Source organism: Colletotrichum abscissum (genome assembly GCF_030869225.1).
Source record: "Colletotrichum abscissum strain IMI 504890 chromosome Unknown Scaffold_23.1, whole genome shotgun sequence".
Taxonomy (NCBI): domain Eukaryota; kingdom Fungi; phylum Ascomycota; class Sordariomycetes; order Glomerellales; family Glomerellaceae; genus Colletotrichum; species Colletotrichum abscissum.
Genome location: NW_026850132.1, coordinates 149,915 through 177,072, shown reverse-complemented (window position 1 = coordinate 177,072; position 27,158 = coordinate 149,915). Strand labels below are relative to the sequence as shown.

At 55.3% G+C, this 27,158-nt stretch overlaps 8 protein-coding genes across 8 annotated transcripts; 4 read left to right on the top strand and 4 right to left on the bottom strand.

The window, feature by feature from the left end:
* Positions 1-353: 353 nt before the first annotated feature.
* CABS01_09501 (Mus7/MMS22 family protein) lies at positions 354-7,334 on the top strand (the record flags this gene model as incomplete). Its single annotated transcript, XM_060542858.1, has 6 exons — positions 354-5,217; positions 5,269-5,453; positions 5,505-5,672; positions 5,726-5,863; positions 5,915-6,092; positions 6,145-7,334. The coding sequence occupies 6 exons, from the start codon at positions 354-356 to the stop codon at positions 7,332-7,334; spliced, it is 6,723 nt and encodes a 2,240-aa protein (XP_060400074.1).
* Positions 7,335-7,692: 358 nt separating this feature from the next.
* Positions 7,693-10,797, top strand: CABS01_09500 (ATPase; the record flags this gene model as incomplete). The annotated part of the gene is made up of 1 exon (XM_060542857.1): positions 7,693-10,797. One exon carries the CDS (start codon positions 7,693-7,695, stop codon positions 10,795-10,797), a length of 3,105 nt encoding a protein of 1,034 aa, XP_060400073.1.
* A 609-nt stretch (positions 10,798-11,406) lies between these two features.
* On the bottom strand, positions 11,407-13,435 carry CABS01_09499 (TFIIH p62 subunit domain-containing protein; the record flags this gene model as incomplete). Its single annotated transcript, XM_060542856.1, has 2 exons — positions 11,407-13,241; positions 13,294-13,435. 2 exons carry the CDS (start codon positions 13,433-13,435, stop codon positions 11,407-11,409), a joined length of 1,977 nt encoding a protein of 658 aa, XP_060400072.1.
* A 768-nt stretch (positions 13,436-14,203) lies between these two features.
* Positions 14,204-15,624, bottom strand: CABS01_09498 (extracellular protein; the record flags this gene model as incomplete). Its single annotated transcript, XM_060542855.1, has 3 exons — positions 14,204-14,678; positions 14,727-15,101; positions 15,161-15,624. 3 exons carry the CDS (start codon positions 15,622-15,624, stop codon positions 14,204-14,206), a joined length of 1,314 nt encoding a protein of 437 aa, XP_060400071.1.
* Positions 15,625-16,843: 1,219 nt separating this feature from the next.
* Positions 16,844-17,194, top strand: CABS01_09497 (uncharacterized protein; the record flags this gene model as incomplete). Its single annotated transcript, XM_060542854.1, has 1 exon — positions 16,844-17,194. One exon carries the CDS (start codon positions 16,844-16,846, stop codon positions 17,192-17,194), a length of 351 nt encoding a protein of 116 aa, XP_060400070.1.
* A 1,670-nt stretch (positions 17,195-18,864) lies between these two features.
* On the top strand, positions 18,865-19,071 carry CABS01_09496 (uncharacterized protein; the record flags this gene model as incomplete). Its single annotated transcript, XM_060542853.1, has 1 exon — positions 18,865-19,071. The coding sequence occupies one exon, from the start codon at positions 18,865-18,867 to the stop codon at positions 19,069-19,071; it is 207 nt and encodes a 68-aa protein (XP_060400069.1).
* A 592-nt stretch (positions 19,072-19,663) lies between these two features.
* On the bottom strand, positions 19,664-22,804 carry CABS01_09495 (LsmAD domain-containing protein; the record flags this gene model as incomplete). The annotated part of the gene is made up of 4 exons (XM_060542852.1): positions 19,664-19,881; positions 19,935-22,186; positions 22,247-22,625; positions 22,714-22,804. The coding sequence occupies 4 exons, from the start codon at positions 22,802-22,804 to the stop codon at positions 19,664-19,666; spliced, it is 2,940 nt and encodes a 979-aa protein (XP_060400068.1).
* Positions 22,805-25,348: 2,544 nt separating this feature from the next.
* CABS01_09494 (peptidase M16 inactive domain-containing protein) lies at positions 25,349-26,912 on the bottom strand (the record flags this gene model as incomplete). The annotated part of the gene is made up of 4 exons (XM_060542851.1): positions 25,349-25,444; positions 25,506-26,344; positions 26,401-26,575; positions 26,652-26,912. The coding sequence occupies 4 exons, from the start codon at positions 26,910-26,912 to the stop codon at positions 25,349-25,351; spliced, it is 1,371 nt and encodes a 456-aa protein (XP_060400067.1).
* Positions 26,913-27,158: the final 246 nt, after the last annotated feature.

The window sequence follows — 27,158 nt, the reverse complement described above, 5'->3', positions numbered from 1 at the left end:
TGGGATAGCTTAGGTAGCGTGAACCCAGCGGTCGCGGTCGGTCACCCGAAATTTGGTACAGGCTGGGGCCTGTGCGCACACTCAACCGACTAAAGTGGTTTCCCGCCCCCGTGCCACCGCGTGCGACAGCGTGTACCCCACTAGACGCGCTCAGCGACCGCCTGAACGCGTCTGCTTCAACGATCGGATTATTTGCACCTCGCCTGGGTACGACTACCTTAGGTAATGAGAGCACTACCGCTTTCCGCAACAAACAAGACGAGCCGAAATTTTGGCCACCCAACCTTTCCTAGAAGCCCTTCACTGCTTCATACTCTACGATGTATACTTCTTTATGATGAACGCTTTATGTCATGGCAAACTGGAAAGAACTGGGCGAGGTCCCAGACTCGGACGACGAACTCGATTTCGATAGCCAGGATCTTGAGTCGCTGCCGAATTCCGAACTACCTTCGAAACCCACTTCCGATACTTTACGAACGAAGGACGTCCGAAAGAGCATATGGGATGTTCCCGAATCGTCACAGGATACGCCAGCAGACGCGACTACAGATCGCGTAGCAACGGACCGCCACCATGAGGTGTCTAAGCCTATTGACGGAGAGCCGCCCTCTTCGCCGCTGTCTTCGGTGCCGGATGTGGATGAGATGGACGACCCCTTCAACTTGGACTTAGACGAACCAGCAGCCCAAGTGGCACCTACGACAAAGACGAGGACTAGGTATCTTCCCAACGGCCGCGACGACTCTCCCGATCCCCTGGCTGGCGATGATACCGTTTCGACGAGCTATGTTAGAATCACTGCTCCTGAACCTGAGTTCCCCGCCGAGAACGATACCGAAAGCCTTCCGCCTCCTAAAAAGTCTCTGGCAGCCTCTTCACAGCCCAGTCAACAGAGCCGGCAGAGACGATTGGCTGCTCAGCTCTTTGCTAGTTCTAGCCCGGAGGCAGAGGTGGCAGCTCCAGTTGAGCAGTCTAACGATGGCAACACTTCGCCTTCGAGGCCTTTATTCGTCTCCTCGGCAGCCTCTTCTGTTGCTTCTCCGGCGCCGACCCAGTCGAGGAAGCAGCCGAGGCCGGCAGCTATTCAGCGGGTGGAAAGCTCCAACAGGGACGAGGAGGTTGCTCGACAAGTCGCTGTGCGGTATGAACGCTCGTTCAGACCAAGGAAACCCATCCAGGAACACCCATACCTCATTGAGAATGCCCAGTACAGCAAGGCTCTCAAGTCACACGGCATCCGGCCGATCAGAATGCCCACAGAGCCAGCCCCGAGACGTCAACGGCCGGAGGAGGATTCCCAGGAGAAGGATTTTGAGGATGATAGCCAAGAACTCACAGCTGATGCGCCAAACGGAACCACAGACGAGAGCCAGTTCAACGGCCTGGATATCCCGCTGAGCTCTAGTCCTCAGCTGATGTCGTCCCTCTCCGATTCACCCCTCCGAACATCGTCCCCCAAGCACCGCGGCGGACCGAGTAGCCAACCAAGTCAGGGAGATACGGATAATACCAGCTTCTCCGATGTCGACGATTTGCCATCTCTTGACAAGATTCACCGCGACTTGCTGGCAAACCGATCTGCCAAAAAGCGAAAGCGCGGGAAAGGCACTGCGACCAAGGCTGTGGTGACGCAGACGGCAGCCCCAAATGCGCCCTCGCGCCCGCAGTTTCAGCAGTATGATGAGATTTACGGCATGCTTTCTTCGCCGTCTTCATCGCCTGAAGTACAAACTACTGTGATCAACCATTTGATTGATCCTACATCATTGCCTACAGAGAGCAACGCCGGAACGGTATTTTCTGAGGGCGATGACCTGCCTATCGTGGATGGCAACATGTTGTCTGCTCCTGAGCTCCAGGGGCGAATTTCGGTCGAAAGGGAACCGCCAGTCTTCGACCTGACCGTGGCAGACATGTCCGATGTGGAAGAAGACAATGGATCCGGAGATGTTGATGCGCAGAACAGTTCAGGAGAGGAGTCGGAGGGTCGGGATGATGGTCGCGAGGAGGTCGGTGCGGCGATTGCAAAGAGAATGCGAGGTGTCCTTCCGGCATCCTGGCTTAGGCTCGACCAACAGGCAAACCGTCCCAAGCCTACTCAGTACCAACGCCCCGATGACTCCCCTGAGAAGGGTCCAAGACGAGGCGTGGCTGTCCGACGGATAGGTCGCTCGGCATCATCTACGGCAGCAGCGTTTCTCTTCGATGACTCAGACGACGATGTGGTCACTACGCAGACGCCTACACGTCCTTCTCACAATATCCAGACTGTGTTGCCTTTCGAGAGATCTGAGGTCACGGAAATCGGTGACGACGACGACGGTGGCTTCGTCGTTGAAGAAGACCAGGTTGACCATATGCTACCAAGCAGAAAACGTCAATTGACTTTGAAAGACTTTCGACAACCCGCCAAAAGGCAGAAAAAGAACGACCGTCTATCAAGCACCCAACTCAAGAAACGCGGGCGACCGCCGAAAAGCGCACTCCGAACTTCTGGAGCTTCCCGCCTCGATCCTTTCTCTAAAAGTCGCAAATCTACTCTGAGCAACACTCGAGCTGTGGCCCGAGCGAAACCTCCAAGGTTGAGCATTCTGGATGTCATCGAACCAGATGCGCCGAAGTTTCTGAAGATTGCGGCTCGAGCAGCTCATAGCAAGCGGCACATGGGACGATCCAGTCCTACACACAAGAGCATACGCCTAGCCACGCGGAAGGACAATGTAGATGCCGGCAGAGTGCTCCAACAGTGGAAAGGAGGCAAGATTCGACCTCGATCTGGATTGCAGACGAAGAAACCTAGGCCCACAGGGTCAAGTGGAAGACACCCACTGACTCAACTACCATCAAATGTCTTCTCTCGTGGTGCTGTATCCTCTCCAAAAGCCCGCAGCGCCACGCAGTCTGATGAACTCCGTCGTGAGACCTCAACGCCTTTGACGCCTTTGCCGGAGGCGCACTCTCGGATAAGGCAAATGTCGAGAAGTAATTCAGTCACAAGCCAGCAGACGCAGGATACCCGAAATAGGCCGGCTCAGCTTGAAACGGATTTGACCCAGCAACCGGGTAGAGTCGGTTTCCAAGCAAAGAAGCGAGCTCTCGATGCTCTTTTCAAGCGTAATCACTCGCAGTCGCTGTCATCGAGAAGTGCGCACTTGGATTCTTTCTTAGATGACACATCATCAGTAGTATCAGGGCACAGCCTTGCTGCTGGAGGCTCTCCTGAGCCTGCAGCAGTCAAGAGGCCCATACTGAAGCGCCCGAGAAAGCCTGTACAGCCGATCCAGATCGATGTAACGGCCGCCCATTTCCGCCACGCAGATGACCCCATGCCTACCATAGAGTTGATAACTCCCGTCGAAACGCCCAAAGCCGCGTTCAACGATAATCAGCTTCTTGGTCTTGGTCCTTTTGGCACACACTATACACAGCACTTTGATATTTTCCCCCTGGACCGCGGGGTCTTCTTTCACGAGACAACACTCATAGGCAGTGGACGGGTCAGCTCAATAGCGTATGACCAGTTTCCCGAGAAGGTGTGGAATTATCGACCCCGAATTTCTTACAGCCTTGGTGAAATGGTCCTTCGATGGGACTCATGGACCGAGCAAGTCTCGTCCGAGTTCGGCATCGTGATGGACGGGATCCCCGAGCAAATTCTCAGGCCATCGCTGTCTGCAGAAGTCACACCCAATGCCAAAGCAGCGGCAAGATTTGTTCTGGACTACGTCCAAAAAGCGATGAGCTTCACCAACGATGCCGATGCTGCCTCATTCATCGCTCGGGTGTCTGATGTGGTCAAGTCTTTCTTGACGCGCTTCGAATCTGAAGATGTCAGTGACTTGGCTCAACGTCGGGAACTGGCTGACGTGTTGTCGAATGTATTCCTCGTTGTCTCTTACGCCGTCCGCCTCTGTCAAAAAAGTCCGGCGCTGAAGACAGAGAGCTTTGCTATGGAGGCGCTTCTCAGAAAAACTGCAGAAACACTGGTCCGATCGCTACTCGGCATTGGCCTGGATGACGTTACGCAACTCTACGATGATCTTCAGACCTTAAGATACCGCGAGCGTGGCATTCGCTCCGACAAGTTCGTAGCACACGCTTGGGTAGTTCTCATAAAGGCCCTAGAATATCTTCGGATTCCTAGGATGACATTCTGGGACGTTACATACTCGTGCATGATACAACCAAGTGTCATTCGTGGCATGGACTCCCAAGAGTTTGAGAATCTTTGGAAGAAGATGTTCACGCTCCTACCCTTGTGCGAATTTGACGATAATGGTGTGGTCGTTTCCGATAGGAGACACCTGGTTCCCCTGGAAGGGTGGAACTTGCCCCAGCAAGTCCTCAAACGCGTCTTCCAACTATACCGCGACAATCCCCGCCAGTCTCCAAGCTTCAACGACTACTGCCGGGCACTAGTGTCCAGATGCCACTATCTGGTCGATCAATGGGGTTGGCAGAAAAGCAGCGGTATCATCGGTACCATCTTCGACTTCTTTGGCTCGCAGAACTTATCTCATCTGCGCAACGAAGAAGCCTTCCGCTCAGCTCGTTTCCTAGACAGCCTTCATCTTGAGCCGTCTCTCCTTGTCGAGCCTGAGGATAGGTGTTTCCACATATTCCTCAAACTCGTGGCACTAGCCATCAAGAGGCTGAGACAAAATGGGGCAATCAACGACATTCGGAATTTGGTCGCTCGCACACTGCCAAACCACGACCGGCAATATTCTAAAGAACAAGACGTTCACCAGAATGACTTAGCCGCTCTCAGGAACCATCATGATCTCTTATGTACTCTGTTCTGGGCAGCGCCACCTGATCTTCGTCCCGGCATCCACAATCTGGAGAAATTGGTCATTCCCGCTAGCTCTCATAAGGAAGCCTGTCTTATTAACCTGCGGGCCTGGAATCAACTGGCAAGATTTGTTGTACACGAAGAGTCCGCCGCGTCATTCAACCCGCTGGCTAGCTGGCAGGCCAATGTCTTCAAGCAGCTGTTGGACCAGTACAACTCTGCCGCAGCAGATATCCAACAGCAGTTCTTAGCACTGTCTAAGGATGATAGCAATAATGTCAGCGAGGACCTGATGAACTCCATTGTGGCTACAAACAAAGCTGCAACCATGGAGATCATGCTGTTCTCAGTCAAGTCCTCAATGGAGGTTGTGCAGTATGCGAGTAGTTTGGAGTTGGCAAGGCTTGCCTCTAGCCCTTGTAAGATAACTTGCCAGACGTTCAGCGTACTTGAACTAACAACATTCGCAGATCAATTACAGCAAGTCTTCCAGCATTTCTCTACTTTGCCAGCAGACTTCCCGTCCACGCTTTTCCAAGCCTCTATGACCACACTGGAACGTCTTCTTGGCCGAATCGAGTCGGTCTTCAACGAAGCAGATGATAGTCAAGACAGTATGGCCTCTCGGACTTTGGAGTCCGAGGATGCTATTCTGGTAAGTCATGCTCATACTATTTCTTCGTTTACGTGTCTGACACCTTTCTAGATGCTGGACCGCGAATTGGCTGCTGCGTTCCTCTCAGCAGCACGCTGCCTCTTGTCAAATCAATCGCTCGGTAAACCTGGCAATTCAAGCGTGTCAACATCCTGTGTTGAGCAATCCGTCGTGGTATCTGGCATCATGATTGGTCTTTTCGTACGCTGCGGAATGATGGTGAGTTGGTCTGAGTTGATTCCAAGAGCCAATCGATCGCTTACTATTCCTAGGCACTCTCGCAGGTTTTTAAACCTACTAAATATGGGCTTTTCGGGAAAGCGCCAAGCAAGCTTGACTGCGAACAACGTCAATACCTTCCACTCTTCCTTTCCGTTGTCGCGCAGAAGGGAGCAACCATTAACCTGGAGGTAAGAAACGCGACTGGCGCGTGATCCATGAATACAACTAACATGACACAGGATATTGGAGGAAGCCTTTTGCTGTTGTGGCTCATGGTGATCATACAGCCGAGTCACTGCTTGAGATTTGAGAACCGGTTTGGACAGCAGCTCCAGCGGCAGGGCTATCCTTTCATTCCGGACAAAGCAGGTCTTGTCGTCAACCCAGGCTACGCGGCCAACCGTGACTTTTTTGAGTGTGAGTATTTGCGCAAGTTGACTTCGTGGCACGGATGACTGACTATGCTCAGACGCGGCATCTTGGATGCGGAAATCTTTACACACAGCCGACACTGCCTCCAAGAAGAACATGCGGTCGGAGTTCGAGAGAGTGCTTAATGCCGTCATGAACCAAATGCGGGCTGACCTTCAAATCATGACCGCAGACGAATTACAACACCCAAGCTATGTCAAGTTCGTCCGCAACATCATTTCCCTCATCAAGGCTCATGGTTCAGACATCTGTCCCGTACAAAAGTTCTTCTTGGAAGTGAGCAAGGAGTATTCGCCACCGATGCAGGACCCGCAATTACAAGCAGCGTTGATCCAGTCATACGGATTCAAGCTTGCGGAAGGCGACCCCAGAGTCCCTAGTACGTTATTCCACTTCTTGCTCAATAACTTCAAGGGGGCTCTTCAGCGTGGCCGACTGCCGCATGAGGTTGTCCTCCTAAAAGGGGCTTTGGAAAATGATGCCATCATGTCGTTCGTTCTCAGCAAGATGCTTCCCGCGGTGCTGCATGCCACCCTATCTAATGTCGAGGCCTACGCGATGCTCGATGTTTTATGCGACGCGCTTGGACTGGCAATAAAATCGTCAACTATTCCTCGTCAAGTCAGCGAAGACAATATGGGGTGCATTGCTGCCTTGGTCACCACCACATTGGCTTGGGCAAACGCCCTAGGACGGAGCATGCTTAGTCCTGAGCATGTTCATGTGCTCCGACGCATCACTTGGCTCCTCAACGCATTTCAGCCTTCCCTTGAAGCGTTCTCATTCATGGTTACAGAACCTCGAGGCTGGGACAACGTTATGTCGATGTTACATTGGTTCAGCCTGCTCGCCCAAGGGGCGCAAGAGTATCTTGAAAACCAAGAAACCCCTTTCATAGCCGCATCGGGGCTGTTTCGCCGACTCAGAACTCTCAATGAGATCTTCACGATCCAGGACACCACGGTTCTGACCTGGTCAGAGCATATAGGAAACGACATCAGTAGGAATTGGGTCACGACAGGACCATTGTTAACGGTATCACCACACAACCGTGGCACACCTTCAACGCAGTCTGGGATTGGATCACTACGGCCTAAGTGGGACATGCAAGAATTGACGACGAGTCTGCTAGATCAAATGCGGAACTGGCATGAGTGGTGGACGAGGGTGAAGGAGTTGCCAGCTGATACTGAGGAAGTAGATTTCGAGGAGGACGTCATATTCTGAGAAAGGTATCTGTCGTAGAGCAGTGTCCAATCCTTACCCCCAGAAACAAGTACATACCATTATGCCCACAACTATCTACCAAGGATTCAAGAATAATCTTCATCGCCGTATCTTTAATTTCAATTAATTACCTACGCTGAGTCATCTACGGCTGGGTCCAGGATCCATCGTGAATGATCTTATTACGATTTACATACTTCGGTGTGGGACTTTCGGTGAGCGTCGGTGAAGACTCTGCCGAGATTCCGCCGTTCTCACTAAGCATGGTACCGGCTTCAACAGCTCGAAAGCAAACAAGGTCTCTTTTGCCACGCAACGACACTGCCAATTGCTGGCATTTTGCTCATTGTCCTTCCGAATGTATGCAATAGGGCCTCGGGCCCTTGCATCAGCCTCAAGAGTCTCCGTTACATCGAGGTTAGCGCTTTCGGTCGCTCATCGCAGCCAGTGTCGACATTTCCACCCGTCCTTTAGGTTGCGGAAGAGCCCGTCCGAAGGCGGCGCAGAAGACGGCAAACCACCAGACAAACCGGCCGGCGAGCAAGAGGACGGCAGTAGAAGCAAAGATGGCAGCATAAGCAAGACTGAGTCGGTCACGGCGGAGTCGGCTTTTCGGAGGTCGAGAGGCGGCGCGTTCGCCTCTGCGAGAGCGCGCCTCTCAAGGCCGCGGGCCGCTGACGAGCTGCCACCGGTGAAGCTGCCGCAGAGCTTCCTCGACAACAGCGTGTCGCTGTACGATCCCGAAAACCGCATCAACACCCTCACGAACGACCTGTGGCACCATCGATACATGGGCGCCCGCTGGCACGATCTGCTCTGGAAAGATTTGGATCTCGTCTTCAGCCATGCGTCTTGGAGCGAAGCGAAGTTGCAAGATGCGCTGCGCCGGGGCAATCTCGAAGCCATTGAGAGGAGGAGCCGCCTCCTTGCTGAGGCATCGCAGTGGCTGAGTCTCTCCATTGACGAGATGCGATCTTCGAACAACCTGCAGAACTCCCGCGAGCCGCTGCCGACCACCGAATTCGCAGACATGCTTCGATACTCGAACAAATTCGTCCTCTCGAACCTTTTGTCGCAACACACCAGAGCAACGACGGACGCCGATCCAACACAAGATCCAGACAGCGTACTGCAATCGCTTGTCGAGCAATACATCGAAGAGGGACGGCCGAAGCTGCGACGTGACGGACTGAGGTTATTCGACCCCCGAATCCGCGGCGAAGTCGTCACGGCTGTGTGCGCGGAGCTTTCTCTGCAGCCGGACGCAAGTGCCGCAGGCAGGGAGCTCAAGAGACCGCTTACTGTCGTCAACATCCCGAACTACACCGGCCGAAGCCATACCAAGAAGCTCATGAAGCACGTTGCGTCATGCGCGGAAGCCGATTTGATTCACCTCGATGCGCAGGAGCTGGCGATGCTTGTCGGCGACTACATTGGGCAGGACTGTGCCTACTCGCGCGGCTCGATCTCTATGCTGGGATATCGGTCTGCCGAGATGAATGGACGTCTCGTCAAGAACGAGGAGCCGTCCAAGCCCAACGACGAGGATCTTTCCGGCGAGATCGAAGCGGCATGGGTCAACCTTCGAGATCACGGGGTGGATGGCGGCTACGGCAACCCAATGGACAACGAACTGCAAAAGATCAAAGAAGGCCCCAAGGACTACATCCTTCCTTCTGTCAATCGATGGGAAAACCTGAAGATCAACGCCGTTCTCGAGGAGATTGCCAACTCGGCTACGAAGATGACGTCGAAGCCGGATCGCAACCTGATCATTCACGTGGATGACTTCGTCGAGCTCAACATGACGCTCGAGGGTGCGCTGCTCATCGGTCGACTTCGGACCATCGTAGACACCATGTGGCGCGCTGGAAAGAGAGTGACCCTGGTGGGCACCTCATCCAACGAGAACCCTTCGGAGCAGTACGCATCGACGCTCAAGGAGATTGCGGCAGAGGAGTGTTTGATCCCTTTGCCCCTGAACTTCCAGCGGATCACCGACGCTGCAAACACCAAGAAGATTTACGAGGCCAATGACTACTTGCAAGAGAACCTGCGAAACATCCAGCATATGCTGAAGAGCATTTCTGGCCAAACGCGAGACACGAGTAAACTGCGCATCGTCGGCGTGTCAAAGTCCTCGCCGCCGCAGTTCCTCTTGGATGACACACATGGCTCTTACATGGAGGTCTCGCTCATCCCCCGCGTTCTGGCGACCTCCATCCTCCCCCTTTCCGACGTATACCACATAACCCGCCTCTTCTACGCCTGCGAGGGCACCGTCCGCCCCGACGAGTCATGGAGGGTTCTCTTCGACGTCGTCGAGTCCAGCAGCTACAGCACCGCGCAGCTGCACCGCACCCAGGACCGGCCGACGCGCTCCAAACCCTCCTCTGCCGGCGCGAGCTCGTCTGCCGACATGCAGAAGCCCGAACCCGAACTCCTCCGCGTGTCCGGCAACTACAACGACTACGAGAAGAAGCTCCTCAGCGGTCTCGTCAACAGCAGCGAGATCAAGACGACGTTTGCCGACGTCCACGCCGACGCGGAGACCAAGAACAACCTCAAGCTCCTGACCTCGCTGTCGCTCGTCCGCCCTGAAGCCTTCACATACGGCGTCCTCGCCACCGACAGGATACCGGGCTGCCTCCTCTACGGCCCGCCCGGCACCGGCAAGACGCTCCTAGCCAAGGCCGTCGCCAAGGAGAGCGGCGCCAACATGCTCGAGGTCAGCGGCGCCAGCATCAACGACATGTACGTCGGCCAGAGCGAGAAGAACGTGCGCGCCCTCTTCTCGCTCGCCAAGAAGCTGAGCCCGCTCGTCATCTTCATCGACGAGGCCGACGCCCTACTCGCCGCCCGCGGGCAGCGGAACCGCGCAGCGCACCGCGAGACCATCAACCAGTTCCTGCGCGAGTGGGACGGCATGAGCGACACCAAAGCCTTCATCATGGTCGCCACCAACCGGCCCTTTGACCTCGACGACGCCGTGCTCCGCCGGCTGCCGCGCAAGATCCTCGTCGACCTGCCCCTCAAGGCCGACCGCGCCTCCATCCTCCGCATCCTCCTCAAGGGCGAGACGCTCGACGCCTCGGTCGACGTCGACGACGTCGCGCGGAAGACGGTGCTCTACTCCGGCTCCGACCTCAAGAACCTCTGCGTCGCGGCCGCCATGACGGCCGTCCAGGAGGAGAGCGAGGTGGCGGCGCGGCACACCGGCCCGGAACCCTACGTGTTCCCTCCCAAACGCACGCTTGCGAAACATCATTTTGATAAAGCGCTCAAAATGATCGCCGCCAGCGTCAGCGAGGACATGGACAGCTTGAAGAGCATCCGGCGGTTCGACGAAAAGTACGGCGACGTCCGGGCCAAGAACAGCCAGAAGAGGAAGGGTATGGGCTTCGGTGTGCTGCCGACGTCGACGGATGCTGAGGAGGCTAGGGTGCGGCAGGCTGTTGCTTGAAGAAACGCTGGGTTCGAGTTTTGACTGTCATTCTCTGTTCGTCTTCTTTGTAATGTCATTCTGGCTTCGCTGAAAGCAAATCTCCCACCCTTGACTTGGAACCGTCATCAGAGAAACGGATGGGATGGGGGTGGTCTTTCAGGCGAATTTGTACGATTTTTGTTGTGTGGTGGGAAAGAGTTTCCTTTGAGGACATCCCCATCGTGGGCTATAGAAAGGGGGGAAAGGAAGTGGGTGGTGAATTATGTATTATCATTGAGAGGACACACGCCATCTACGATCAGGTAGTCAGGTAGCATCCCAAAGACTTGCTGAGTAAAAAATAAGGGACTAGCGAGAGATGGGCTATGAATTACCACCCTCATGAGATGGGGTTTTGAGAAAAGAATTAGCTGAGTTGGCCCTTCTTCGCGATTTACGAGACAGCATAAAGTGTGATTCGACAGGACTTTTGTGCCCAATGAACATTTAGTAAGAAGCGTGCATGGCTCGGTGTGGTTTGCTTATTCCTGAATAAAGCTCCTGATGGTTTCGCATTTTGATGTCTCTTATACAACCCGACCCCGATTCTCTCTCCGTCCCAGACTCTTCTCACCTCAAGTGCAATCTTCAGGCCTCGGTGGAAAGCTGAACCCCCTCAGCAGCAAGAGCCCGCTGATAATCACCCTGCGCCCTCTTCAGCGCCTCGAGCGTCGGCTGCATAATCGCCAGCACGGCCTTCCTGCCACCCTTTTCATGCTCAGGCCGCCACCCGCGAATCTTCTTCCCCGTCGCCTTGTAGTGATCCATAATCTCCTTCTTCTTGGCCCGGATGATGTCGTCGCGCGTCTTCTCCGCCTCGTCGGCGACGGCGTGGATACGCTCGGCCGAGCGCTTGAGGGACTCGACGAGGTACTGCAGCTCGTTGGCGCGGTCCGGGTCGCCCGACAGAAACGCATTCCAGAACTGGTGCAGGAACTCGACCGTCGTGGCGTGCGTCAGCTGGCACCGCTCCGCGACCTCGACGGGCAGGCCCATGGGGCGGGACTCGTCCGCCGCCGTGTCGCCGTACTTTTGCGCGCGGCGCTGCCGGATGCCCTTCATGATGTCGTCGCCCGCGGCTTTGCGCGCGGCGCGGGAGCCGACGTGGGGCGGGCGCCGCGTTCCTCCGTCGTCGCTGTCGCTGTCGTCGACGATGCCGATGCCCGCGCGGAGGTTGAGGCCGCCGGCGCCGTCCGTCTCAATGGTCTCGAGGTCGGTCTGGATGTCAAATAGGACGTCCGAGGGGTTCTGCTTGGCGAAAGCGAGGGCGTTTGCGGATTTGGCCTCGTCTTTTTTCGCAAAGAAGCGGTTCTGCTCCTTGATGTTGAGTATGATTTTGTTCTCCTTTGCGTCGCCGCGCAGGTCGCGGAGGGCAATCTCCGCCCACGTCGAGTCTTCTTCGGCCTCGGCGCCGGTATCGCGGTCTGAGGGCGCCACGTTGGCGAGCATACGCTCACTAAGACTGTTAAGGGTATTTACAATGGGCACGTTCTTGCGCGGCCGCATCTCAACGTCCTTTTGGTTCCCGCTCCGGAAGCCGCCCTGGTTCTCCTCGTTGCCGTGGACGTCAATGATGTGCGGCACGCTCTGCGCCATGCTCTTGCGCTGGAACATCGTCGTGTTCTCGCTGGCATCGTGGGCGTCAAACAGCGCGTCGCGTTTGATACCCTCCTTTCTCTCGTCCGTGATCCTATCTCCCTTCAGCGTGCGGAAGAGCTTGCTGAGAAAGAAGCGGGACCAAAACTCGCTCTCGGGGACCTTGGGCACATTTTCGTCGTAGAGCCGCTTGACGAGCGGGTGCTGCGCCATGATGAGCTGGACCATCTCGACGGTGATGTCGAGCTTGAGCACGTCGTTCTCCAGCCGCGGCTTTATCGCGGGGAGGACATTGTACGCGCCCTTTTGTTGGTTCACCTCGATGGCGTGGGCACGCAGCAAGTTTGTGCGCGTCGACCAGAACTGGGCGTTAAAGGCCGCGTCCGATATCGATTCGGGCTTGGTCGCGCGCGCGTCCATGTACGTCTGGTGTAGAGTGCGGTCCTTCTTCATAAGGGACTGCTGCAGCTCAATGTCACCCTTGAGCTGGGCGTCGTCGAACCAGCGAGCGCTGTTGGGCTTCGCGTTGGCGGAGCTGGCGAACGCCATGGACGAGCCGCCGCCAGCGCCGCCGCCACCACCGCTGGCACCATTTGCGCCGTTGGCCGCGTTCGGGGTTGAGTTGCCGGAGGGTTTGGGGACATTGGGATCGCCGGAGCGGATATCGGCCAACAGCCTCGAGAGCAGGTCCTTGATGGCGTTGGCCTCAGACCTGGCTTCTGGTGATGTGAAGTGGAAGAGGTAGGGCACTTGTTCTGTTGCATCTGGAGGCTTCTCAAAGATTTTGAGCATAACCTTTGCTGCGCTGTCTGGTGTCTGTTGCAAATCTGTGGCCCGAGTCAGTCATGCATAGTACTGTCTCGTGTGACGGAAGCTCACTTGAGATATTGGCAATGACCAGGGAGACCGTAGGCGGGCCATTCCCAGGTGCTGGAGTCCAGATGACGGACTGTTGATCCGGCGTCAAGGTCAAGACACCATCCTTCTTCTTGAAGGCCGTACGACCTGACGGTATCGCCATCTTCAGTTTATATAATGTGCTTAGAAGCTGCTGCGAAGCATAACGTTGAGACCTTCACTTCGTCACCACCCTGCCAAGCCACCTCGATGTGAACTGCCTCCTTGCCTGGGTCTTTGCAGGGATGAGACCCGATACGTCAGGGGCGGCCCACCAGCCAGATCGACAGTAGATAGTCGCGTACGATTCAACAATTCTGCAACGGTAAGAATTTATCGCTCCAATGCGGAATTAATGTGGTCGTGTGGAATGAGAATTGTTCAATGTCTTTCACCTGAGGTTGAAGGCTCGAGGTTCAAAGCTCCAGCCACAAGAGCGTATGCTGCCTGAAGTGGCTGTCGGTCGCCAGCTGGCGCTGTCTTGCCAGTTCTTGACGGGCCGGCAGGTGTCATACGTTCGACCTCACCAGACGACAAGCCGGTCACAGTCGTCCTTTTGGCTTTAACCACAGTCACTCCAGGTACACGTTAACTGGCACTGCATCGTCGACAGGTTACACAAGAGAGCCATGTTTTACAACGATCGTGGTGATTTACTATCAAGCCTACCTGGCATACTAACCTGCCAGCCTTTTCCTTATGCGAGCCAAGAACCAGTCCTGGAAGATCCATGCTATCCTCAAAACGCCAAAATCTCAGAAAGCCAGAGTTTGTTCCCCATGTCTATGGATGCGTGTCCCCGTATCTCGTCCAAGTCTCATAAAATGTCGTGAACCTTTCGACAATATATTCCGAAGGGCAGAAAAGTTGTTACACAAGAGGCCCGCGAGGCTTAGATGTGGTGTCTAGCGCGGAGGGAGCGGCGACCGTGGGCTCTCTTCTTCTGCCAGACCAGGACCTCGGTTGTGCCAGACTGGCATTTGGTGCCAGGAGCCATACTCATGAGCACCGACCACTGTCCAGAGGCACAACGCTGGAAATGAGTGCCGGAGACGCAGTTCCACTGGCCCTCGGGGGTGCAGGCCTTGCCGGGAGTCATGGAGCCGTCTGCTGCATCACCAGATCCGGCGCCAGGCGAGGGAGCTGCGGATGGAGCTGCGGATGGAGCGGCAGAGGGGGCAGCCGAGGGGGCGGCTGAGGGAACGACTGCTGAAGTGGGAGCAGGCATGGCGGTGGGTGCCGCAGATCCTTCGGTGCACTCTTCGCTGGGTGAAGCGGGAATGCTGACGGTCGCAAGTGTGGTCGGTCGGGCAGAGGCAACGGCAGAGTTGCTAGAGGCCGGGACAGTGAGGAAGACGCCGCCAGGGCTAATGGGAGTTAGTACGATTACAGTGACATGGGTGAGATTCACTTACAGTCCAGCAGATGAAGAGGCACCTCCAGCAGCGCGAGTAGTCGACTGGGAGCTCGGCTGAGAGACTTGAGAAGCGGCCGGAGCGGACGGGGCAGGAGCGACAGCGTTGGCAGAGCTGCTGGGAGAGCTGCTGCTACCACCTCCAGAGCTACCACCACCGACTGCGACGTCGCAGGTGCCGACGGGGGCAGCGGTCTTGGTGCCGGCGTTGGTGACGTCTCCAGGAGGGCCGGGATTGGGGAACAGAACGTCGGATCCCTCGACGGTGCTGCAGCCGTTGGCGATGTTGGCCTTGAAGATCTGAGGACGGCTGGCGAAGGGAGTGGAAGCACTGCCACCTCCGCCGGTGGTGGTGATGACGGCGCAGTTCATGTAGCTGTGGAAGGGGAATTAGCGTGGCCACGGGAGAGAATCAGAAGGTCAAGATGGACATACAACTCTCGGTTGCCGACGTTGTTGAACCAAGTCCAGGCGAACAGGGCGTCCTTGGCAGAAGGGGTGTCGGCAGGCAAGGTGAAGGTGAGAGACGAAGTGCCTGCGACAGGGCAGTTACCGATGTAGCTGTGGATGACGGTGAAGGTCTTGCCGCTATCGAAGGAGAGGGAAGCCTGGCAACTACCGCCGTTGTGGTTGGCACCGCCGGCGATGGTCATGTTGTACTGCTGGCCGGCCTGCCAAGTAGCAACGGGAGAGGCCGCAGCGGTGCCGAGAAGGTTCAAGGTGCCCTTGCAGGGGAAGTCGCTGCCAGAAGCGCTTAGAGGGCTGGTGATGCTGTAGTCGATGTCCTGACCGGCGAAGGGGTTCTGCTTGGATCGCAGGGGCGGCGGGTAGGTGATGGCCATATGAGCCGCGGCGTGGCCGGCAAGCAGCACGATCGCGGAGACGAAGGTGGACTTCATGGTGTCGTCTGGTGTTGGAAGTGATTCGGTCTAGGATGATGGTGGTTTTGAGAGGATGAGAAGGTCTTTTTTTAGGTGGGCTTCGCTTCCAGATGTTGTTGACAAAAGCTTGGTTGTGTTGACTGGAAGAAGGATGGATGGGATTTTCTGTAGGGCCAAAGAGTGGATTTGCTCCTCGTTTTGAAATGTGTGTTGGTCTGTTGATTTCTTAGGTCGGGATGGCTGAAGAATTGTTGTAGGTGAAAGTAGGTGAGGTGAGTCGGTCAAATCAAGGTGAGTGAGACGGGGTGTCTTCACTTGTCTTTATCTGAATGTGGTCTTGAGAGTCGAGCCGGCTCGAGGAAAGAGAAGGAAAAAAAAAGTCGGGTGACTTTTGCAATGGAGAAAGGCGGTCGAAGGAATGTGTTCAAACGTCCAAACAATGAGGTTGGTCGGGAGTTGAATAATACCGGCGAATACGTAACCGTTGAAGATTTAGAAGTGGCAGGAAAGGAAGGAACGGCAATGAGGCTACGAGTTCTCCACGTGTAAATGGGGACGAAAGTAGGCCAAGTTGGGCTGAGTCTTGTAGCAGTCAAGAGCGTGGATGACGCAACAACACTGGACGAGGTTGAGCAACAGAAAAGAGAAATTTGTAGAGATAGGCGTGAGAAAGGGGAAAAAAGAAGGTTCCCAAGAACTCGGATCGAGCTGCTACGAATGAAGTCAGGTGAAGATGAAATAAGAGGGCTGAAGAAAGGCGGGAGGCCGTCACGGGCTCTTTATTGTCGAACAAACCACACCACTCCGCCGGCGCATCAGTATCTTGGCAAAGGAAAGGGTGCGAACAAGAGGGGGAGAGCCGCTTCGCTTCCAATGCTTGCCAGGGTCGAAAGGCCTGCTCTCTCACTCTCTGGCTTCTCGTCCAGTTGCAGTCCAGAACCTGGATCCTGATCCATGAAAGTGAGGTAGCCATGCGGCCTGGCTAGCGGTCGCGGGGTGTGCCTCTCTCGCGCCGCAAGTCAACCCCTGCCCTGGGCGCATGCACCCATCTTTTCTTCATCGTCATCCAGCAGGTCTACATCGAGATACCTCGGATGCCCATGTTGGATGCCTCCAGCCAACGAGTATAGCTACTTAGGAAGTGTTGGATATGCCAACCTGCAACTCGGATACTAGTGGAAAGCAGAAACCGAAGGGGAACCCTTGAGATATCCCTTCAACGTAGTGTAGGTCCAGCATGGACGGCGTGTGGTTGATATCCTCCCTTTTCGTCTCCCTCTGGATTCTTCCTCGCAATGACCCAAGGTCCTGGCGCAATTCTCGGCTCCTCCGTCCGTCCCCTTCCTTCCTGTCCAACAACGGCTCCATCCTGAAGAAAAACTCGATGAAGAAGAAATCCCCGAGTTGCGCGCCCCAAAGGAGCAGCAGCTGGATTCCTGTCCTGTGCCCCTTGCACCCTTGCTCAACCCGCCTGCTGCCGCCTTGCGGGTCCCTCACGAACCCCCCGGTCTGGTCTCGCGGAAAGCGTTACAACTTCAGAGTCACTCCCTCCCATTTGGCCGAACAGATCGAGGCATGGCAAGGGTAGGGTACCAAGTCACACCGCACCTCATCGCATGTTCTCGGTGCGATGCGGGTATGTCGGCGAAGGGTACCTGTAAGTTGGCCCTCCTCCTCACCGCGGAGCCACTCTTGAGCGACAAGAGGCGCGTTTATCTTGTCTCTGATGCGCGGATGAAGTGGCCGAGACTGTGGACAGAGAGAGTGAGTGAGAGAGGTGTGTGGGACGTGGTCCAAAAAAGGTGGGATGAACAGACCCTGGACCGTCCAAAAAGAGACAAAGTGCTGATCCAGGCATGTCATTGGCCCAGGGACGGATGCGCGAATGGCAGGCCACAGCGGTAGCTGTAGCTGCGCGGTAAAGATGTGAAGCGCAAGGGCCTCAAATCGAACCTTGGCTGAGCCGCTGTGCCTCTGAGCTGCTTCCATGTTCGCGAAGTACCTACCATCATACTACCATGCCAGCAGATTTGAACCTGGAGGGGGAAGCCATCCAGACCGCGTCCAATCAACCAGCCTGCGTGCCTGACTGTCGCTTCAGTGCTCGGCTCACTGATTGGCGTTGTCCGTTTACAATATTTACAATCACCTACCTAGGTAGGCGGGCTACCGCCTTGCCAGCTTGCCTTGCCTTCCAGCTCAAGGACAAACACTACAAGACAAGATACATCCCAAGGTGAGCCATGAGAGAATAGGAACAAGACGTCTTTCGGCAACTTGAGCCCGAGATAGTCAACGCAGCTGGGTAGTTCTTGTGGTCCTTCAATGTCGAACCGCGCAAAAGTGCCCCAGTTACAGTCGTAACCTCACCTTCACCGGTGTCCGGTGATATCTGTGGAGCGCAAAAAGTGCCCCAGTTACAGTCGTAACCTCACCTTCACCGGTGTCCGGTGATATCTGTGGAGCGCAAAAACCGCCCACGGAAAGCAAAGTCGTCGATCCCCAAAGAAAGGCCCAGGCCGCCCAGGTCCACACGGCTTCATTCCAGCCAGTGTTCGGTGATGCGCGGTGTGCCTCCCGTGCCTCCCCCACCCTCAGCGCCACCTCAGCCATCCCCGGGAACCGACTGTGACGTGACTTGGCAGACTTGGAGAAGAAGAAAAAGTAGAAACTTTTCAAACGTCCAAACTACCCCATGCTCGATCGGGCAAAGGGCCAAAAGGAGGGTGAACAAAAGAAGAAAGCAGGGGGGTTCTTGAAACATGCGACACGCGCCGTCAAATGGCACGCATCCTACAACCGCCACGAATGAGAATGGAATGTTTCCTGCCATTCCCTGAGGTACCTTAGGTACCTCAATCCTCATACAGCCGCCAGTCGAAAATGCATACCTCCCGCACATGCTAAGTTCTAACAATGGATCCTGCACTGCATCAAGAGGCGCCGTAGGTTGTCACCCTTTCTAAAAATTTCCCCACGATGATACCTCAAGCTCTTTAATTATCCACCCTCAACCTCACGACTACATTCAATCCCCCCATCATCAATAAAACAACCCAGCCAAGTATGACCAGACCCTTCTCACGTCATGTCATTCTCCATCTCTCCCCGTTCTGTCCAGAAATAATAGTCTATCAAAATCTGGGAACAAACGTGAACTGCTAGCCCTGTTACCCATGATCAAGGTTTCATCCCGACCTCACATAATCATGTTCCAATTCCACAACTGCTCTTCTTACCTGCTCAAGTAGTTGTGTCATGGTGCCGAATATGCCGTCCCCGAGATATTCCAACAAGACTAGGGTTTTCTGGTCTTCTTCTCCCTTTTCTCATGGCCACTCGTGCATCTCTGCTTTGTTTGTCCTTGATCCAAAAGCATTACACAACACTGCAAAGACGGGCATGATTGACTGCCAGAGAAACCCCCAGAACTCATCTTGTCCAATCGGGTGCAATTCACTTTGACCTTTTGAAGTAATATTTTGTCATTTGGAGCCACCTATTGATAGATGGCTTTTTGGCCTACACTGTTCAACTCCTATGCTTTTCTTTCTCGTCACTAGCTCTACCTAGCTACCGCGACACACCCGGCCTTCACATGTGCGTTTGGATCATGACTGACGTCCTCACATCCCCCTTGATCCTCTGCCGTGATCCGCTTGTGAGGCATGACAGTCCCGCTCCTTCAGGCATCACCGCAGTAGACCCCTGCGTCATCTGAACCCTTTGGACTGTCTTCTCCAACCACAAGCTGACCTATACGTGACTTTCCAGTCCAGCAAACGCACTACATACAGCAAGTCCGACCCTGTCCTCCAGCTCGGTGACTGACTTCCCCCGAATGCTAGCCCCCTCGGAGATATCTCCCCGACAGCCGCTCCAGAGGTTTCCATGGACTGCTTTATGTATTTGCTGGCACATCCAAGTTGGCAGCATCCATCCCAAGCTTCGCGGATCAAGTGGCTATTCACCAACGCTAAAGGGGCCTAGATACTGAGATGTGTTGGAATAATTCTCCATGGCGTTATCGGTATGCCTCGGTGGTTTCGTCGAGCTCTCATTTGGCTTCTTCGGTAGCTCCAGGAGCGTGTCCAGGACCGTTCGCAGGTGCTGAGGGAACCTGTTGAGGACCCTGGTGCTGCCCATGGTTGTTGTACGGCTTGCCTCCATAATTGTTGCTTCCACTGCGGTGCTGCGCACCGTATTGATGCATCTGAGAGGGACTCGTTCCAAAGTGTTGAGGTCCGGGACTATTGTACCCACGCACATTGCCAACTAAGCCGACGTGTTAGCAGTTTATTGATAGCGACCGCCGGGTACCATCTTACCCTGACCGCCGGGTTGCTGCGGAGTGTACGCAGGCTGCTGGTACTGCACGTTGGGGCTCATGCCATATACCGGTTGACCTTGCTGCGAGCCTTGATGAACCATCATCGGCGCTGACGGGCGTCCTGGGCTAGGATAGCCGTTGGCTCCCGGAATCGGCTGGGGCGGCGCGCCATTCGGAGGCATGAACTGGTGGTTGCCAGCATACATTGGCATTTGGCCGGGTGCCGGCACCATGCCCTGGGGGTTGATAAATTGAGGCATCATAGGTGCTCCCATGGGACCACCAGGCTGCTGCGGCACGTATTGATGGTTTTGGGAGAAGTTCCGGTAACCACCCATCTGAGGTGTAGCCGGTCCACCGTAGGGCTGCATCATAGGCTGGTTGTAGGGCACCTGACCCGCCGAGGTCATCGCTGGCGTGTTGTAAGTGATGGGGACCTGTGCCATACGCGGCGAAGCGAAGGACTGGGCCGAGTTGGAGTGCATCATCCGATGGTCATCCATATTCTGGTACGGTGTATGGGGTACATGTCCATGTTGATTTTGTATAGGCATGGGTGGCATGTGTGGTGACTGACGCGGGCCCATACCGTGCGCAGGTTGCTGCAGATGAAAGGGAAGTTGATGCTGGTGAGCCACGCTGGGCACAACGTGAGTGTGGTTCGGTGTGGCAATTGACGACACAGCAAATGACTGCCGCTCCAAAAACTCCTTGGAAGTCATGAGCATCGTGGAATCCGACTTCTCGTTGTCCGAAGGTTGTCTCCAGGTAGGCGGGGTGTCGTATGAGGGTCTCAGACCGTCGTTGTCGTCCCAGTTCCGACCCTGAGGCGGCGTGAATGTCTTGACGTGTGCCAAGATGTAACACTTCTTCACATCAACTGCCTTCGTCTTCCGACGAATCAACTGTCCAGTTGATGCCGGGGTCGAAGCTGTCTCTGGGGCGTTGTTGGCAGCAGCAGAGCGAGGACTGGAACCCGCGCTGGGGTGTCCGTTCGGGTTGAAGGACGTCGCAAAGGGGTTCGGTCTGAACTCATGGCTGTTGGGGTTTAACTTCCCGCCAAGGTGACTCGGGACACCGCCTGCACGCCGGAAAGCCTCAGTGTTGTTCGCTGGGCCGGTTGGCGGCATCCGCATGTCAGGGCCACCAGGGTGCTGGTTGGGAGGCGCCGACATCTTCTGCTGCTCCACGTGACGCAGGCGCTGAGCCAAGGGCTGGCGGTTCTGTTGCGCCATGTGTTGGCCAGATCTATCGTTCCTGTACGTTTGGGCGTGATACTGGGGGCTGGCGTAAGACTGGCGAGCGTTGGGATGACGGTTCGGCACATTGGAGGGAGAAATAGTATTAGCTGGCGCCGGACGAGTAGCATTCCTTGTCTCAACGGCGGCTTGAGCAGCCGGGGCATCAGCAGGCGGCTTTGCTGCACCCTCCTTTGATGAAGCGTCCTTGCCCTTCAGAGTAGGTGTCGTCTTGGTACGAGCAACATCTTCCGCGTTCTGGAGAGCCTTTGCCTGGATTTCCTTCTGTTTATCGGGGTCCTTGGCGATAATGGAAATCAGGTCAGTAGGAACTGGAGTCGACAGCTTGAAGGTATCGGCGAATTTCTTCAGTTCAGTCAACTTGACTTCCTTGTCGGCCTTAGCCTTGCTGCTCCGAACTTTTTCAGCATTCTGGCGCTGCTGGCTGGCAAACGTTCTGAACGACTTCAAGAGGTCTCTTTCGACCGTCGAAGTAGCACTGGGAGCTCCTGGAGTGCCTTCTATGACCTGAGGAGAGATCGTTCGGCTTGTAGCTGCAGAGGGACGAGCTTGGGTAGCCGACTTCTCAGCAGCCTTGGCGTCGCCGGGCTTTGCGGCGACGGTCTGCTTCGTCTCTGCAGGCTTCGTCTCTGCAGGCTTCGTCTCTGCAGGCTTCGTCTCTGCAGGCTTCGTCTCAGCCGGCTTGGTCGGCTCCTGCTTCGGGGCAGTCTTTGTAGCGGGGGCAGCAGGCTTGGGATCAGCGGCTTTCGGCGCCTCAGCACCTTGGGTAGCACTGCCCTTGTTGACGAGCTGGCTCAAAAGCTTGGCATCTTCGGGCTTCACTGTGGTCTGCTTCTTTGCGGGGGCTCTCAGTTGCGACGAGATGATCGCGGGGTCAATCGGGGCGCCAACGACAGTCGCATTCGAAGCGGGTGCTCGCTTGGCAGGAGGCGTGTACTTGTTTTCGCGGCTCGACAGAGGAGGGAAGTCCTGACGGCGGACTCCGCTGTATCTGAAAATGGGTGTTAACTTTGGCTGCTTCAAGATGAAGACATCAAGTAGAGAGCCTTACTTGTCTTCCTCATCCCCGCCCTTGTCGTCACCACCGCCAGTGACATAATCCATGACGCGCTCCTCCGCAACGTGCGCCGTGGTGGCCAAGCTTCGCTCGATCTCGCGAGCCTTGCGCTCGGCAGCAGCCATGCGATCACGGTACTGCGGGTGGCTTTTGTCAATGGTTGTTGTGTAGATGTTCTCATCGTAGTCGGTCTTGAGGCCGAAGAGCCGCTCATTCTCGGCAAATTGGTCCCAAGCTCCTCCACTGCCAGATGGCTTCTCCAAGCTGCCATCGATGCCATCATTGGAGTCGGGGACCCATGGCTGGAGGGTTCGCTCGGTGCCGGGTCTGTTGTTGGAAATAGCGGTATCGGTTCTGAACCCAGATCGAGCGCCTGCAGTACAATTAGCCTTATATTTTTTGCAGTGGTCAGGGTTAAAAAAAAATAGGCATGCCGTTTTGGCCCTTGCCGTCAGCCTTACCACCCATGGCCGAATCCCTCTTATTGTAGGACATATTGTTGGACTTGTTTCCGTTGTTGATTTCGCTCTGAGGTTTCTTAGGGGCGACCATCTTGCAGCCGTGGGCTGTCGAGGTAGTACAGGTAGGGTTCTTTCGACAGCAGTGCCACCTTGGCTACCAACAACCTCCAGTCCCCTACTAGGAAGAAGTCAGCCAATGTTTTGGTTATTATTTTTGTGTACCAGAGCGGAGTGGTCCGGGTCGGAATTTCGAGACGCAATCGAGAATGAAGATACAAATCGACTTCAGGCGGTACGCTGATGGTCGGAGGTCTCTCCGCTGAGGTAAAGAGTCTGTGAATCAGTGGTACTACACACCTTGCGACGGGAATCGGAGGATATATCGGTTCGTTGGGTTCGAGAATCGAGCAGTCGTCGTTGACCCTTGATCGTCGAGATGTTCAGACAGTGAGGCCGCAGCGGGCCCGACAGTTCTGAGCAGATTCACCTGCAGTAACGACAATGTTGGCCACGATTAGCTTCCTAGGGTCCAACGGCGGGGGGGGGGGGAGAAGCAGTGTGAAGGACAGATAGCTTCAAGTCGCAGCTTGACGTGTGGTTGGCGACGACGATCAAAGCAGCCAGGAGGGAACAAGGGGAGGTGTGATGCAGTGGGAAAAGGCAGCGCAAAGGAAGAAAGAGAGAAGGTGGTGTTGCTACCTATGTCCAAGGCGTAGGGCTGAAGGACGATGCGAAGATTGGGAAGGAGGATGATGGCTAAGTGTCTCACCTGGTCGAGAGGTCCTGCGAAGAGGGCTGAATAGGCCCAGCAAAAAGGGGAGAGAAACGAAAGTCTCCCCCAGATATGGTCCTTATCGAGAAGGAACTGCTCAATTTGCGTCGCAATTGGGCAACTCGGAGCGGAGGGTTGAGGGGGGGAAGAAGCAGGCACAAGAGACCGGCGTCGATCGTGGGCATAAAAAGGGCGAGGACGTGGAGGGAGTTGGGATTGGGTGTGGAGGTTGAGGTGAGGTGAGGTGAGGCTTTGTTTTCCCTCCACCGGTGTTCAGCAGCAACTGGCACCAGCAGTCCCCTACTGGGTACTGGACCTGTCCGGGTGCTGGGCGTTGTGTGGGATTGGGGGATGCTTAACTTGGGGTACCTTCCTTCGCCCGTGGGCCCTGCCCTCTGGTGTGGTGTGCTTCGTACCCTGCGCCTTGCACTTTGGACGGGGGCTAGCGAGGAAAAAAGGCGTGGTGTGGGTGTGGGTGCGGGTACGGATAGTGTTCCCGGGGGATGGCTAGAGATGAGTGGCCCCTGGATCGTTTTAAGCCCCTCGAACCAATCCACCACCATCAGCGCGGTTTATTAAAGGCACGAGACATCTCCTTAGGCTGCCTCATGTCGTCCTATACTGCAGATACACACACTCCTGAGCTAAGGTCTGAGGTTGCTCTTCCAATTTTGGGTGTTCGCACTCGCACAATTACCTCATTCTTGTTCCATTGCTGCAGCCCCCAACTTCTTACCTGAGCTGCTCTCGAAAGCAAGTAGGTAAGGTAGGGTAGGTATGGATGGACCGTCTGGTTGTCTGGCTGCTCTGCCTTAACATGAGGTACCCAAAACAGGTACCTTGTCGCCCAATGATACCTTACCTTACCTCACCGAGGGGCCGTGCTCTGTGTTGTCCCCTCACCACCATGTCCATGCAGTGTTTCGAGCAACTCTCTGTTAACATTTGGTGTATAACATTTGGTGTAGTTTATCATTGCACCTTGCTGCCTCATTCTTTCCTCCCATTAGCTATATGCTTAGCCAAAACTGCCATTGTGATCTTTAAATGCTTCCACAGAGTATCGACCTCTTCCAAGCTACGGTGGTACACCAACTGCAAGTCCATCTTCCTTAGGCAATACGCTCTTGAAGTTGCGCAGTCTTGCCAGTGTACCTAGGTGGAAATGGAAGTCTTCTGGCGAATGCACCCACAGCCAATAAGCTTTCGGTCAGGCCCCAACACCAATGGGCTGTGTCCATGTAGCCTTCGTTGGTCCTCTGGTACCCCAAGACCCCTGATGGACCGGTGGTTGTTGTAACCTTCTTGGACGAAGAAACACTATGTGCCATCCTAAGTAGTACTATGTGGCAATGTGCACTCGTTGTAGGGTACATACAGAGCCTCCGTCTTATCTATATCATGTCAATCTCTAAAGGTCAGCCGCGGAGAAGCCAACTGTCAGACCACATGAGAAGGGAAAAGGTAGCTACTACCGTGTCAACCAACAGACTGATGCGTTTGTAGAGACACATTTTTGTCATCTAGCCCGCGGATTAGACATCGCGCATCTGGAGACTATCTTCGGCCCCTTCATGTTCCTGTGAGCGGTCCCTCTACCCTCCACTTGAGAAACGTTGAGAGACACCGATATCTCTACAGGCTGGTCATTAGAGCAGACAGCAATAGCGTATGATTCTAAGCACAACATGGGACAGTATATGAACAAAACAATTTCATACGTGGGAATTAGGCAAGCTAGGCAGACACAAGAAAATTCTACTACATATGTTCACAAAGGATACATTTCCCCATTCTACCGCAAATGCTTGACTGTTGATACACGGTTCATTCGGCCGCTATAAGACAGGGCTAAATCCCCATTTATACCCGGAGGCCAAGCTCCTCAGCGTACGGCAGAGCGAACAGGTCACCCACTGCCGCAACACTGGCCTTACCCTCCAGGATCGTCTTTGTCGCCTGTGATATGATGGTCAGCGCCTTGTTCTTGAAGATGTATTAGAAATCTCAGTTGACTAACCGCCTTGAGCTTCTCAGTCGTAACAGATTCGATAGACTTGATAGCCTCGGTGGCGTCAACGGCCTTGCCGCTGTGGACGAGGCTGGATCCAGCAAGGAGGATGCTACCGCTGCGCTTCTCGGAAGCTTCAAGGGCATCGAACTTGGCCTTAGCAATAGCCTTGGTCAGGTCCTCCTTGCTGACGGTACCCTCGGCGATGCTCTTCAGAGCCTTAGCGGTCTCCTGGGCAGCACCACGGACAGCAGAGGCTGAGCCAGCGAGCTGGATAGTCAGGAGGCCAGCGTCAGAGTAGGACAGGTTGACGGTTGAGGTGGACAAGCCCGGAACAACACCAACAGCCTTGTTGATCAAGCTGAAGCCAGTGGACCACTTGATGTTGGACTTGCCGCCCAGCAGAGCCGCAAGTACGGCAAGCTCAGGAGAAGCCTGGCCAGTCGTGGCACCGGGGAAAGCGATAACATAGGCGTTTCCAGAGGGGCTGTAGGTACGCTGCTCACCACCAAAGTACTTGGTGGCGGCGGTGTTCAGGGCCAGCTTGCCGGAGGAGGCAGAGGGAACCGACTTGAAGAACTGCTCAGCCCACTTGCTGACGTTCGCGGCAGAGGCACCATCGGCGACAAGGGCGATGTTGGACTTGGCGAAGGCGGCCTGGGCGAAGTCGGAAACGGCGTACTCGCTGAGGTAGGGCTGGATAGGGATCGAGGGCGTCAGGTTGGAGGGAGAGCCGAGGCCGGAGTGGAAAGCAACGGAGTGGGCGGAGTCAAGGGCAAGAGCGGCAGCGCTGGTGGCAGACTGCTTCAAGCGGAGAACAGGCTGGACCTCCTCGTGGAACTCGTGGGCTAGATAAACGGTCAACCAACCATGCCACAATCTCACATGTGTTTGCGAGTCTCACTGGTGTACTTGGTCTGGGAGACGACCTCGGCGAGGAGTTCCGTGAAGTAGGGAAGGTCATCGCGGAAAAAGCTGGCCTCGAGAACGAGGGCTTCGCGGGTGTGGTATGCGGTCAATTGGCTGCCGAGGAGTTCAGACTCGCGAACGATACGCAGACCAGAGCGTTTTGTCGTGTTCTACTCGTTGAAAATCATGTCAGCGCAATGTCTACGTAGAAAACATTCCAAGGGTTGGGAACAGGTCGCATCGTACCTTGAAGGCGAAGGACTCGAGGCCAGCGGCCAAACCAGGAAGAGGCTGGTATCTCGTACCGGCCTTTGCCACGATGGCCAACTTGGTCGTAGGGCCCTGGGAGTCTCTGGCAGCAACCTTGACACCACCAACGTCGGCGGTCTCAAAGGCGCCGGAGCCAGCAGCAGCGCTGGCGAACCGGCGACCCGAGATTGTGCGAGCACAGCTCGAGTTGCGGAGGGTCTGCTGCGCAGCCCTCGTGAGGGACGGTCTAGAGATCATTGCGATGATGCGATTGCCGACAATTGGCAGATCCAGTTTCGTGACGCTCGATTCGTCGGAGCTTCAACAAGAAAGTGCCTCGTTCACATCCCGACCAATTTTCGATCCATCGAACGAGGTTAGCTACGGGTCACTCGTACCGTCACGTGATGGAAAACTGCCTTATCCCCGAACCTCCAATGAAAGCCCGTCTGATTACCTGGCACAGGGGCCGAACACTCCACTCTGCTTCCTCCATCGCCCGTA